Raw genomic sequence first — 16,065 nt, 5'->3', positions numbered from 1 at the left:
ACCACGCTATCCAATAGTGGCCTCAACAATGCTGTCCTTCATAGCTGCCACAATTACAGCATCATCTGCAAAACGCAATTCTGTCATCCAAGATGACAATTAGGGTACTCTAGTTCTGTCACCAACAAGTTTACCTCCACACTTATATTATACAGATACAATAATTTAACACCAAGCTGTTGACAGCAATCAAGGCAGCACTGGATCACCATACGAAGTAGGGGCAAAATCACATGCACCTTGTCTTAGTCCATTGGAGCAACATTATCATTAATATTGCATTTTATCATGGAAGGACTTAAATAACTTGTTACTTTACAATCAACCACATGGCTTCTCTGGGCACTGAATCATAAGATTTCCTTAGATCCACAAACAAGAGAAATGCTTTGGTATCACCTTCAATATAGCCTTCTCTACAACCACGGTTACATCAAAAGCCACACTATGAATCAGCTACACATTTTTTTTGTAAATGCTGTTGGATAGCTTTACCAAACACCTTACCTACTACATAACGTAGACTAATCCCATGCCGATTGCTAAATAGAGGCAAATCTCCTTCTTAGGGCACAGGCACTAATGAGGCATCTCTCCATTCCTTGGGAACCCTCACAACATCCCAAACACTAAAGCAAACAGATCAAGCATGCAGGTACTTCAACAACTTGTCAGAACAAACCTTCACAATTTCTGGTAGAATGCCATTGTTGCCACTAACCTTGTTTCCTGCAACTAAAGACAATGCATTCCTGATCTCATCAAAGGAAAGAACATCAGCCAGATGGCCCAGATCACTATGAACTGCAGAAGATGGAAAAGAATCCACTATATATAGATCCAAAGAGAAAACACCATCAGTGTTCAAAACTGTTGTTGCCATCTCTGCAAGCTCTCTGATGAAATGGAGCACAGGTCACCATTAAGATTCCTACTAGCTTTTGGCTTTGTTGGCTGTAAGCCAGCTTTTCCTCTTTGTATGTACTTCCAAGCATCACCAACTACACCATTCTGATTATCTTCAATATCCTTAGCCTTCTACTGAAAACCAATCATTCTTGGCCATGGCCTTCTTCACTGCTGCAGTCACAGTCTTCCTCATACTGTGAAACCCGTCTAATCAGGTCACTGCATAAAGAGGTCACCTGTCTAAACTGGCCATTATAAAAATCCCCCCATGTGCTAATGTGTACAAAGTGACCTGCTTAATGCAGCCACCTCCTTAATGAGGTCAGAAAATTTTGTCCCTATGATGACCAGAATAGACAGGTTTCACTGTATTAACATATCTCTGCCTATCCCTGTGACACCCAGACTGAAGCCACTGAGCAAACAGAACATGACAAGATGTTATCAATGGTTTTAGAATGTTAGCACCAGTATGGTTAACAGCGACAATCTCTACCAAGTAGTTCCTTTCCAGTATCCACTAATCCATCACGCAAAACATTTCACTTGCCCACAACAGACATGTCCTTGGGAAGTAACTCTCTCCTAGCTGTTATAGGCAGAACATACACTAGCATCATGTACTTACTGGCAACAAAACGATACCTACCCAAACCTCAATTGCTTGAATTAGTTATTTGCAACACAATTTTAGCCCTTAACAATTTATGGTCAGACCAACAATCCACTTTACAAATAACAGAAACATCATGGCAAAATTTCCTTTGAGTATGTATGTATGATACCAATACCATTTCTTAGTATCAGGGTGTTGCCAGGTATACTTGTACATGTCATTTTTCTCAAACAAGATGGTTCATTACAGCGAGTCCATTAAAAAAAGTAGAGCACAAAATGCCAATAAGGATGTACCTCCTTACCAGCTCCATGAGTACCTCTTACACCACTCCATCGAGATTTCTCCAAGTGGAATGGTGTAAGAGGTAATCACACACACACACACACACACGCACTACACACATACACACATTACACATGCACACACATACATACACAATATCTTCCCTCGTCACTGGCTATAGAGCAGAAACCACTGCTTGCTATTATGGACAGATTAGACCAACTTTTCTTTAAATGTTAGCATATACTCTTCAGAGCAAGAGCATTAATTTGACACCAAGTTTGTGAATTTTGAACCATTTATAAGCGAGACAGATGAAAAACTGACCATTTTTAAGCATTAAATTGGATTTAAAGGTCACCAAAGGTCAAATCTGAGGTGGCTCCCTATCAAAAAATAACGTTTACGATACATACAAATTATGTGGCAAGTTTCATGCTTTTATCCAAAAGTGCACACAAAAAAGGTCTTAGCACTCTAACTAATACTGATCAAGAAAATTATGTCACGAGGAGTACTATTTATGTGGAAGGTTTCATGCTTTTTCATGAGAAAGTGAACGATTTTTGCGTTGTGCCACTATACTATAAGTATTCTCTAGAACACAGCATAAATGCTGCAAGAAGGATAATTTTGGTGAGACAATTATTCTGGGAGGGGGGGGGGGGGGGGAGGTCCAGCACAATTTAATAACACTCAAATACCCTAATAGAGCAGTCAATAGGTTTCATTTAAAATGTCTCCCTAAAAATAGTCAAAAAAGGATTTTTTTTGCTGTATCCAAGTAAGAAATGAACCACTGACCTCTAACTTTAGAGTTGGTATTTTACTACTGCACCAAGTGTTTCCATGTTTTCAGAAGCTGCTTATAGTGTACTTATTAACCCTGCAGTAGCACTAAAAACTTTGTGAAACAGCCTTTTAATCTAAAAATTTACCGAAACAACTTTCTCAAGTGGCCTGGTTGAAATAATTAATTCTGGTGAACTTTGAGACATCATGAAAACTAAAAACTACAGCTCATAATATACTAGTACACTAATACACTCTAATAAAACAGTCAGCCCTTGAGTGCATATATTTTGAAAGCGTTGTCTCAAGCATGGTTTTTGAACCATAACAGGCCATTTTTAAAGTGTAATGGCCCAGCCTAATGATAATGTTATTTTTTGTGAGTCACTTATAAGGTATGTTACAGAGAGTGAGCACAGTACCAAAATATTTGAAGCTGATATCAATGTACATAAGATTTGTGTAACCCTTGATTCTTTGTGTACACATGCAGGAGAGATAGCCATACAAGTGCAAGGTCACCACAGAAATGCATCCGGTATAGGGGAGCTCTTTGAATGTATAGGCTGGTATGAACTTCAAAGAGTTTTGATCTGAGTAACCAAAGCAACAGCTGCATGCAGGTAGCAGTATATATCAATAAAACTAATGGTCTGAAATTTCTCAGCTGCCAGTCATGAGCTGTAGCAGGGCTGGAGATGTGGAGTGTCAACACAATTAGACATGCAGAGATTTTATCAGAAGTTCTGTAGCGCACAGCAGCTATGGCATGATGCATGGGGCCCCCGAGTGAAGCACCCCCTTCTTCTCCAAATTTTTTTGCTAGAAATATAGTAGAAGCTACAGTACAGCTCCAAAAGCATACATGGGCAATGAAAACATGGAAAGAGTGAGAAGAGAAGAGTTAATCTCTTCTAGGAATCAACACTGCTAAACATCAAAATACTCTAATAGAACAGTCAAGAACAAAGACCAACTCCTCAACTTCAAACTCAAACCATATTGCAGCATTTATGCTGGGTTCTACAGCATTTATGCTGTGTTCTAGAGAATACTTATAACAATGCAAAGATCGTTCACTTTTTCATAAAAGCATGAAACCTTCCACATAAATAGTACTCCTCGTGACATAATTTTCTTGATATAGTGCCATCACAGATTTGGCCTTTGGTGACCTTTATAGCCATTTTCGCCCAGAAATTTAATCATTTCAGTCTTTATCTCCCTGAGGCATTAATTAACTTGTAAAAACATGATACCAAAATAAATAAGTTGTTGAATAAAACAACTTAGTTTTTATTTGAAGTTAGTAGGTGATTTCATTCCGAAGTTATGATCACTTATATTACCTATGAATTTTGAGATAAATTACCTCCCCCTGGGTAATTTACATACACCCTAAGGCAGGTAAAATCAAAGAAATTTGCAGCTAATAAAAGTTCAAAATGGAATTACCTCAAACCAAGTTGTTTCATTCAACAATACCTTTACTTTGGTACCATGTTTTAATATGTCATTTAATGCCTCAGGGAGATAAAGACAGAAATGGTCAAATTTCTGTGCAAAACTGGCCACAAAGGTCACCAAAGGTCAAATCTGTGATGGCACTATATCAAAAAATACATGTCATGAGGAATACTATTTATGTGGAAAGTTTCATGCTTTTTATGAAAAAGTGCATAATTTGGTTAATTTGGGGGCTACGATGCTATACTATTAGTTCTCACAGTGCTTATTCAATAAAGTTCAGTCAATATTAATACCGAATTTGATTTCAGAAAGCTAAATTTGCAAAATTTAAATTTCCTGTGAAGGCATATCCCTAGACCCCCTAGATAAAGCATGCTCCTCATGCTACGTGTGCTTCTCACCACTGCACTACTAGTTGATACTATAGATGCCCCTAGCTTAGCACCCCCCTCTAGATCCCCCCCTGAAGTTCAGTGTTGCTATTAATGTGGTAAAGCTATAGTTAAAATGGATATATATACAGACATGGTCATAATCTTGTTGATTGATTGATCCAGCTTAGTAAACTATTGCCACAACTATATCATTGGTCTGGCTTACCCTAACTTTGCATTGTATCCTTACCATGATGTGACAAGCATTGCAATACATGTGCAATAGCCTCTGAACTTGCAATTGGCTGCCACAAATCTGAGCAAAGACTGCAAAGAAACTTTAATTTAATTCACTATAGTGACAACAAAACGAGTCAGTTCCTTAAGTGGGGGGAGGGGGGAGATTCTAAAAGTAGCTAGATCATGAGACACAATGGAGCTGGACTGATATAGCATAGCGGTGTAGCCCCCAAAATTGGCAATATTGTGCACTTTTTCATAAAACCATGAAACTTTCCACATAAATAGTACCCCTCATGACATGTAATTTTAGATATAGTGCCATTGCTGAGTTGACCTTTGGTGACCTTTATGGCCATTTTTGTACAGAAAATTGATCATTTTTGTCTTTAACTCCCTGAGGCAGTAATTAACTTGTTAAAACATGGTACCAAACAAAATTTTGCCTATAGAAACAACTTGGTTTTTATTTGATGTCTTACAAAGTTATGATCATTTTTACTAGTTGCAAAGTTTGATAAATTTACCTGCCCTCGAGGTGTGAATTACCTGTGGGCAGATAGTTATGCATAAATTTATCAAATTTTGCAGCTAATAAAAATACTCGTAACTTAAGAATGAAATCTCCTATTGACTTCAAATAAAAACCAAGTTGTTTCTATCAGCAAGATCTTTTGTTTGGTACCATGTTTTAACAAGTTAATTACTGCCTCGGGAGTTAAAGACAAAAATGATCAATTTTCTGTACAAAAAATGGCAGTAAAGGTCACCAAAGGTCAAATCAGTGATGGCACTATATCTAAAAATAAATGTATTGAGGAGTACTATTTATGTGAAAAGTTTCATGGTTTTATGAAAAGTGCACAATTTTTTGGTTGTGCTGCTATACTAATAAGGCATGCACGTGCACGATCTGCCACATGACCTAATTAAGCTAGGTCTTGTTTATAGAATTTCAATTGATTTTACACTTCATTTTTTAGCATTGCTGACTGTTATTATAGTGAAATCAGGGGCGGATCTAGGATTTATAAAAGGGGGGGGGGCTAACTCAAGGTACTAATCTCTTGGGTAGAGGTAGTGAAGCACACTTCCCAGCATGCGAAGCATGCTGGAACTAGGGGGGTCTGGGGGCATGCCCCCCCAGGAAAATTTTGAAAAATAGATGCTAAAACACTGCAATTTGGAGACATTTCCACATAAAATTCATAATGTTTCTGCCTGTAGATATTTTATATACTGCTGTTAGATTATAGGTATGGCTCTCTGAAGCATTTTGCTAATGGAAAAGTTTGGGTAGGTACAGACAACCAAGTACATGATGCACCCCTCTCACAACTGCACAACACTGAATAGGTGCATGTTAGAATAATAATGTTGAAAGTGGAAAATTTTGAAATTTGAACAATACAAGATTGAATCTGAGAGCATTTTCAATGGTAATTGTGTAGCTATCTGAATTAAGTATTGCCATACATATTAACTACACAAGTAGATGAATGAAGCCCTTTAAACAGACCAATTCACTTCATTGCATGTATAGGTGCAGGCAGATTTGGAAAAATTCCATAACAGAACCAACCACATGCATATGTTTCCAGTGAATGTTCTATTAGAGTAGTTAGCTGACTGCTCTATTAGAGTATCTCGATCTTGTAAACCTCCAATGCTGATCCGGGTCCTTGTTGCATAAATTTTAGCATAAATCCACTGATAATACGTTGGAAAGACGTTTATAAGGTGGTTATATGAGTATTTGTATTATTAGTGATCATATAATTATGCTAAGACAAAATTTCATTATAATACTCAGCATATTGATCAAGTAAAGCCTAAATATGAAGGGGGGGGGGGGGGGGGGGGGGGCTTCAGCCCCCAAAGCCACCCCCCCCCCCCCCCCCCCTGGATCCGCCCCTGGAAATGGTGTAAACTGGAGAAGTATTTTGGCAACTGCTCACTCATTTCCTTTTTCTCTTACTCTGGATCCATAGCTTAACTTGCTTTTGCATGCCACCCTTGACTTTCTCTCACTTTGTAACAATAATAATAATCATACTGGTGAAAAAGGCAAATGCCTGTGAGTCCTGCTCTTTACACAAATTACATAACTAATTAGTATTGATTACAAAATCAAAATCATACAATACTAAATAAACAAATTGTAGTCATTGACAAGTGATTGGGGGTAGTGATTATCTATGTTCCTCTTGAAATTGATAACAGAAGGTGAGTTGACAGCAGCCCAGGGTAGATTGTTCCAGTGATTTATAACTCTGCAGGCAAAAAGGTGATTTCTGATGTTCTTAGCAGCATAAGGTTTTATAGCTGTGTCCACGTATAGAAGTAGATGTACGAAGTTGGAATAAATTGCTGGGATTTGTGTCAAGGTTATGGTGCAGGATGTTATAAGTCATGATCATGTCTGCTTGGTGTATACAGTATGCTAATGCTGGAAGATTCAAATGCTGAAACCTTGTATGGTATGGTAAACTAGATAGCTAGTTCTGGAATCTATCTAGTTGCTTCCCTTTGCACAGATTCCACATTGTTACAGTCAGTTACATAATTAGGACCTCAGTAGGGGCAGATCTAGGATTTATAAAGGGGGGGGGGGGCTAACTCAAGGTACGAATCTCTTGGGTGGAGGTATGCTCTGGAACTAGGAGGGTCTTAGAGCATGCCCCCCCCCCCAAGGAAATTTTTGAAAAACAGATGCTAAAATACTGCAATTTGGAGAAATTTCCACATAAAATATGCATTTCTACCTGTAGATATTTTATATACTGCCTTTAGATATATATGGCTATCTGCAGCATTTGCTAATGGAAAGGTTTGGGTAGGTTCAGACAACCAAGCACATTATGCACCCTCTCACAATTGCATGCATGATAGAGTAATAGTGTTGAAAGTGGAAAATTTTGAAATTTGAATGATACGAGAATGAATCTGAGAGTATTTTCAATGGAAATTTTGTACCTGAATTAGTACCAGTAATAACTACACAAGTAGATGAACAAGCCTTTTAAACAGACCAATGCACTATAGGCGCAGGCAGATTTGGAAAAATTCCATAACAGAATCAACTTTTATGTTTACACTGAATGTTCTATTAGAGTAGTTAGGTGACTGTTCTATTAGAGTATCTCGATCTTGTACACCTCCAATGCTGATCCGGGTCCTTGTTACATATAACCTTTAGCATAAATCCACTAATAATACCTTGGAAAGATGTTTATAAGGTGGGTTTATGAGTATTTGTATTATTAGTAATCATATAATATGCTAAGACAAAATTTCATTACAATCCTCAGCATATTGATCAAGTAAAGCCTATTAGTGAAGGGGGGGGGGGGGGGGCTTCAGCCCCCAAAGCCCACCCCCTAGATCCGCCCCTGCCCAGATAACATTGGCATATTCTAAGTGTGGGCGTACCAAAGATTTGTACAATAAGGGAAACGTATAACTGTCCAAAAGGTGTACGATTTCCTAATACTTGACTGGCTTTGCTAGTATAAACATTGCATAAATGATGATGAAATTTTAACTCCAAGTCTACCAGAACACCGAGATCTTTATGTTCTTTTATAGTTTCAAGTTGCTTACCACTCATACTGTAAGTATAACCTGTATTGTTTTTACCCAACAAAATGTTTTAGAGCAGTTAAATTCAATTGCCAAAGCTTCAACCATTTTTCAAGAGCTAAGATATCTTGCTGGAGTTGAATATAATCTTGGTGATTTGTAATTCGACGAAATATCTTAGTATCATCAGCAAAACAGCAGTGATAGTGAGTAAATGATGTTGGGAAAGTCATTGATGTAAATTAGGAAAAGGAGAGGCCCCAACACAGATCCCTGTGGTACCCCACTAACAACATCACAGAAATCAGACTACGCATTATTGATAACTACACGCTGTTGCCTATAAGTTAAAAAAGCCTTGATCCAATTTAATAGTTTCCCATGAATACAATATGCTTTACGCTTAACTAATAATCTTTGGTGGGGCACAGAGTCAAAAGCCTTACTAAAATCAAGGTAGACTACATCAATGGATATTCCTTGTTGAAGTGCATCAGTCCAATTGTCCATCGCAAAGTTAATAGTAATTGAGTTAGCTAATTGCACAAGATCGGAGGTGGTTGGTTGTAAGAAACTCAGTAATTCCATCTTTTAAAATTGATTCAAATACTTTACAAAGAGCAGATGTTAAACTTATGGGTCAATAATTGCTTCATTGTTGACAGTTTCCTTTTTTAAAAAACAGGGGTAGCTAACATGAGCTATTTTCCATTCTTTAGGGATAAACCCACTGTCTAGGAATTTCCTGAATACAACACGTAAGGGAACAGTTAGTTGCTCAGCTAATTCTTTAAAAAGTCGTTGATGTCATCCATCAGGCCCTGACTTACTTACATCCAGTTCTTGTAACTTTCTACTATATCATCAGATATTGCATGTGCCTTATATAATTACCATTTTAATAAAAATTTATATTTCCAAAGTACATGCACTGTCCTCAACATTTCCTTAATAATAACAATTTGAGTTCATAATAATTATTTGTATACAAATATTATGGGCTCTTGTTAAAATAATGTACTAAATATGATATACATACACTATACAAGCGTATTATACTCTAGCTGCCAACACACGTATACTGTGTCCAAACTATATAGCCTGCAACGATCACCAGAGATACAGACATTGTCAAATTCGTGGTTCGACATACCATACTGTAATTTATCCACTGCCATTTAGTGGTGAAACTAATAATGGTCATGATTTTTATACTCTGAGCTCAACAACTCTATCAGCTCTAAGTAAGCAACTCTTTCTTTTGTACATAGAAAATCATTCCATAGTTTTATGATAATATACATGCCATGTACAGTACACTTCTTCAGATGCAGGTATAGTTGTATCGTATTAACTAATATACAATAAATTACTGTTGCAACTATATTACGGTTACATATCCCTTTGTCTGTGGGTTGAAAGTTCATGTATGTTCAGTTAGAGTCAGCATCCGACACTGTCTAATAGGAGATGAAATTGAAAGATGCATTTGACCACCAATGAACATGATTTTTGAAGGACTCAAATGGGCACATCTTCCAAAGTAATAATTGCAAGGAATTTTATCAACCACCTCCCATTGCTTCCTCTGAACATGATATAGGTAAATGGATGGAACAGCTTTCCAAATATTATCATTGTTGCTTATACGCTGAAGGTAGTCACCACCAAATATTAACAAATGATCTTTATAAGAAGTGAATGACTCAGTAGTGTACGGGAGATGGGAAACTTCACTCCACACACCGAGTGTACTACTCTTGCTACTAAGAAGACTTGATATGGAGGCAGATGTCATATGCGATACACCTGTGTCATTCATATACCCTCCAGCAACATACAATCTGTCATCAATGATAGCAGTCATTGAATTACAAGCACCAAAAGGAATGGACCGGACAGTATACCAATGAAATGCATTCAAATTGTCAAGATCGATCTCCAGAACTTCCACACTTTGAGTAGTAGACTGTTTGTTGTCAACCACGCCCCCAATAACAATAACCGATGAGTGATAACCAACTGCAGTAGCATCAGACCTTGCAATCACCATCCTACTGGTAATTATATCATCATGCCAACATTTCTCAGCAGCATCCCATAACAACACTTGATTAGTAATCCCACATTGACTGTAACCACCAATGGCTAACAACTGTCCAAGAGGAACCACGCATGCTAAACTATAACTGTGTACAGGCAGAGGAGGTAGAATAGTCCAAGAATCATTGTTTGAATTGTAACAAAATACATCGTTATTACCCTCAACATAAACATTTCCGTCTATTAGGGTGACATTGTCAACTTGCTCTGTACTAGGAAGATCTGCACAACTTTCCCAAACCTTTTCCAAATGCTCCCAGTATTTAACTGCAAATTGTGGGTTTGCATCAGGACCTCGTTGTGGCTGAGAATTTATGTCACCACTTGTTTGAAATCGAAATCCTAATAAATACGGTAGTGGAAGCTGGTCATTTGGACCCTTAAGGATTTCCAATTTTGCACATATATCTACAATGCTAGGTCTAATATTGGAGTTGTTGTCAAGGCACTGTAGCAGCATTGGTTTCAAAGACAAAGCTTCTTCATAAAACATATCCAAAAATCTTGCACGTCTTTCAGCCTCCGAAAGAAGCTGCAATGGTGCCACAAGACTTGGCCACTTCTGTGTTATTATATGCAAAGAAACACAAGCAAACGAGAACACATCAAGAGGGGTACCGGAATACTGAGGATTATCAAACATTATTTCTGGTGGCATAAAGTCTACAGTACCAGGTGCTTTGGCTAGCTGTGACATTTTCAACAAATGGATCTGATTGTGAGGATTTAAAAATCGAGCTGTTCCAAAATCTCCAATCTTAGCCACATAGCCTCTAGATATAAGCACATTGTTGGAGGTTAAATCTCGATGAATGATGGGTGGGGAACTAGTGTGGAGGAACCTTAGACCTAACGAAATGTCGTGTAAAATTGACAGTTTAATTCTGTGCGAAAGTTTGGGGTTAGTTTCAAGGAAACTGGTCAGATTGCCGTGGAGAAGTTCCGTGACAACACGCGGGAAACTTTCTGACGGAGGGAAATACACGCCAAAAACTTGAACGATATTGGGGTGGCGGAGTCGAATACTTCTACGACATTCTTCAATAAAAGCAACTAGGAACCACGTAAATTCTTCCTCACTTGCTATCTCTTGAAAAATCTCTTTCACTGCACATGACGCACCTTCCCAGCTTCCGCGAAGTATTTTCCCGCCAGCTCCTCTCCCGATCACTTCTCCAAGTACAACATTGTCGATTTTCAGCTCATTTAACTCCTCAAACTGATCTTGTTTTTTACGCCGCTTAACCTGAGGCTTGGCCATTTTAATCTGGAGAAAGAGCCGGAGCGTTGAAAACACGTAACCAACATTCAAGCCACACACGTTCTTTGATATCAGTCTATCCGAGAGTCTATCAGATGATGATCAGATACACTGCACAGCTGCACTCTTTCTTGTACAGATGTTCGGGGGCCTCGCACGTGTTTGCATATAGGTTCCGTAATCTTCTGTACACACAAGCATACCACAAGGGAAGGTTCAGGAAACTTGTCAATAGCAAGCAAAGGTTTTAATTTAATTTATTGGCAAACGCAATATCAGCCAGGGGCAGATACAGGGAAGGGGAGGGGGGCTCTCCATCCAAAAAGTTTTAGTATACCAAGATCGAGATACTCTAATAGAGCAGTCACTTTAATAAAGCAGTCACAGTATTGGAGCAGTGTGTAGCGAGCTATGTAAGGACTTTTATGTCAATAGTGGGGTGGGCAGCTATTGTCAGCAGGCTGTGACCTTTTTTTTGGTCTCACCTTATCAAACCAGACAACGTAGTGCCACTTCACTTTGATTCCCCTTTTCTAAAAGTCTGGATCCGCCCCTGATATCAGCATGATTACATCAATCTATATCATTACAGTGATCAGTTGATTGATTGATTTTATTCAGGCTCTTAATTGCCTTCGGTGCAGGAGCATACATACAAGTACATACAATCACAATGCCAACACATACACACAAGGACATGCAATATACAGCACAGCAAAATACACTAACTACAAATACATTAAACATCATTACATAAAAAAACACCACAGAAGGAGGAAGCAGTAACAATGTCAACTGTCAAGTCATTCCACCAATGTGCAGTGTGCCGAAAAGGTTTCTGAGTGGCCGACAGTCTACAATGTTCTGATCGTATGTGTCTACTTGACAGCCTGGTATGATAATGATGATTAGAGCCAAATACTATCAGAGAAGTGTCATGTTCCAAGTGGTATATCTGTTGCATAGTACACGAGTGATATTTGACCAGGGACGGGATTGATAACCAGTTAAAGTTAGGTCGATGAGACACATGGTCAAACTTTTGTAAGGAGGCAGCAATATGCACACCCCAGTTATGCAGCCATTGTAATCGTTGCTGATGTGCTAAAGTTAACATTGTACCCCAAACAGGCCGAGCATAGATTAAGTGTGACAGGACTAGAGAGTCAATTAACGTTTTTAAGGGAAGACTGCTCAGTGTAAAAATACTGCTTTTCAGCAGTGCCCTGACAAACATACAGCTATTAAGTACACATTAATTACATACATAAAAATGACTTATATAAAGATTAAAATCCGCCAGTTTCCTTGCTTCATACAGTGTGCGAGTTCCAAATTTGTGTACCACAAAAATAAAAACTGTTCTTTGCTAATGTAGTTCTAACTCTTGGTGCAAAGAAACGATGAGCATTACGAGCAACACGAGAAGTGATGTGAAAAGTATAATGAAAAGTATCATGTAGATATGATGATGAAATCTTATGTAAAGTTCTATAAGCTTGTATGGCTACATGATAACGTCATCACTCTGTCAGAGTAATACTCATAGAACTGCAGGAACTGGATGGTAAATAGGTAAATTTTGAGTGAAGTCTTTCAAGTCGCTTGAAGTGCATGGTAGAGGAAGGTGTCCAGTAGTCTAATATTGGCAACACAAACACATGATATAGCCTACGAAGAAGGTCATTGGGTATGGGATTCAAACAATAAAGGCAATGTATCCTGGATAAAACTCTCTGCAGTACACTTGTAGTATGTTCATGCCAAGTTAAATTCTCATCAATGTAGAGCCCAAGGTACTTAAACGAGGTCACACAAGATAGTGGCCTGCCATCAATAGTAAGTATTTAAGTCATGATTTTGAAGTTTTTGATGTGAGCCAACCAACATTACATTGGATTTCTTGACACTATGGCTCAAGAGGTTTACACAAAGCCAAGAATACACAAGATTAAGATCTTCTTGTAGGTCATGTTCCACACAAGATAGATTAATATTGCTACAGTGCATCTCCATATCATCAGCATACAAATTTAGTTCACAGTTTTGATGACTTCAGTTGGAAGGGAATGCCAAGAAGAGTTTATCCAAAATAGACATTTTTCTGCAGACAGCAGAAACATATTCTGACCATTGAAGTGTATTGTCAAAGATCACTCCAAGATATTTCTGGCTGTACATCATCTGCAAGTGGGTACCATCAATACAAATATCTGGTGGCAAAGAAGGCAACGTGGATCTGGACTGAAATCATGCACATCACACTACATTTCAAAACATTAAGCTACATTTTACTTTCTTTAATCCAGAGTGCAAGTTGAGATAAATCACTTGACATATTCTGCTGGGGAACAGCTTGAGTAATTCTTGAGAAAGTTAAAGCTGCATCATCAGCAAACTAAAGGAGCTTGCCATACGTAGTTTGTGCTGACATTTCATTCACATACATCAAGAACAATAAGGGACCTAAAGTGCTGCCTTGGGGAATGCCTCCTCTCACTAAGCCCCACTGTGAATAACAGTTTTCATACTTAACATGTTGATAACGATCTGAAAGATAACTAACAAACCACAACTGCTCAGTTTTGCACACTCCGAGATGATCTGTGGGGCTCCCTCTCCAAGCAACTCACCCCCAAAATAATGTTTATAAAAATTGAGATACTCTAATAGAGCAGTCAGTGAAATACTCTAATAAAAAGTCACCACATTCTACAGTTGCTTAGTGTAAAAACTTGCATCTGCAGCAGGTACACTTAGCTTGCTAGGTATTTCAGAACCTCACTAGTGGCCTTCACTATATAGTTTGTTTTAACTGTGTTTTGCACTCAAGCTACTGCGGGCATTTGACAATCTGCAAAATTAAATCTTCTGAGAGCTTGCACCCCCAGACCCTACATCCTGGATCTACTTTCCAGTGGAAATCCCCTTTGAAAAACCCTAGGCACATCCCTGCACCTCATGCACCCTTCCCCTAGTCTCATATCCAGACCACTTTTTCCTTTTTGTCTGGGCACGAGACTACATCCCCAAAACCAGTACCAGGTAATTTTTCTTACAAGACACACGAAATACTCTAATAGAACAGTCATCATGTCAGTGTACGTAATTCTGAAAATTGTCCTAAATAATCCTATTAATGATGTAGTTATTAGCTATTGGAGGAAGTATACTCATGCCAGTAATCAAGCATTATTATGGGATGCAATAGGACATGCTGATGCAATGGTATCATCATCAATAACTGGCAGTTACAAGGTACATATGGTGCTTCTGCATTAGAATATCAGTTGTCAGTTATTGTCATTGGAGGCCTTATTGATAGAAAAGGCTTTACAACACAATCTGTAAAAGTTCTCACCTTGAATACTGAAAATATGAATGAGTCTCATTGGAACACAGTTCAGTCAATATCTTATGGGGCCTATCACCCAATGACAGTTATCATTAATGACAGACTGTATGTTGCTGGAGAGACACAGCTGTATCATACATGCCATCTACATCAATACCAAGTCTTGTCAGGTGCAATAACTCCACTATTCCTAATGTGTGGAATCTCCCATGCACTACTGAATCGTTAACTTCTTATAAAGATCATTTGGTGGTGACTACCTTCAGCGTATAAACAACAATGCCAGTGTTTGGAATGCCATTCCATCCATGTACCTTTATCATTCACAGACAAAGCAATGGGAAGTGGTAGATCAAATTCCTTTCAATTATTACTTACGGAGATCTATCAATTTGGCCCCTTCTAAAATCATGTTTATTGGTGGCATATCAGAGTCCTCATTGACTGCTACCCTTGTAGTACAGTGTCAGGTTCTGACTGTTACTGATCAGTAATACAGTAATATATATATATTTGCATAGCATTTTGTAGCAGCATGTGTATAGTCTATTATAGGTAGATATAACAATTAAATTAATACTGTAATTTATTAGATTTTAGCCATAGTGACCAGGGACATAGGCTTACTGTAATTTTCGGGTTCGTTGTCAAAAATAAACTCCATGCATGCTCATCAGCAACGTTGCACATGATGTAAATATGTTCAAAACATCGTAGCAGACGCTTATAATCAAAAGGTGAATGGTTCACTATCTTTAATCAACTGATTGTGTTGATTTTCTGGTACTTTTATCCGCTAAATATTCACAAAAAGATTTGAATTTTTACTGCACATGTGCAGGTCTTATTTCCGTTTATGACAGCGAACTGGAAAACCACGGTACTGGGGGTGCAGAAATCTACTCTGGAATTTGTTGGCTTGCAGCAGGAACACCAAACTATTACTGTTTAGCAGCACAAAGGTACAAGAATAGTGCAGCATATCATACACAGAAAACATTCAAGAAAATAAGACTAATGGAAAATCTTCATAAAGGTCGAAGTATACTCTCTGAATAGAGCAATCAATTGTGCTCTT

At 38.2% G+C, this 16,065-nt stretch overlaps 1 protein-coding gene across 1 annotated transcript; it reads right to left on the bottom strand.

Moving 5' to 3' along the window:
- Positions 1-9,273: 9,273 nt before the first annotated feature.
- On the bottom strand, positions 9,274-11,778 carry LOC136262760 (probable serine/threonine-protein kinase kinX). Its single transcript, XM_066057160.1, has one exon. It carries the CDS (start codon positions 11,630-11,632, stop codon positions 9,692-9,694), a length of 1,941 nt encoding a protein of 646 aa, XP_065913232.1. The 5' UTR covers positions 11,633-11,778; the 3' UTR covers positions 9,274-9,691.
- Positions 11,779-16,065: the final 4,287 nt, after the last annotated feature.

Source organism: Dysidea avara, chromosome 8, assembly GCF_963678975.1.
Source record: "Dysidea avara chromosome 8, odDysAvar1.4, whole genome shotgun sequence".
NCBI classification, from domain to species: domain Eukaryota; kingdom Metazoa; phylum Porifera; class Demospongiae; order Dictyoceratida; family Dysideidae; genus Dysidea; species Dysidea avara.
Note: the sequence above shows the minus strand (reverse complement) of the source record. Positions and strands in the feature narration are given on the sequence as shown.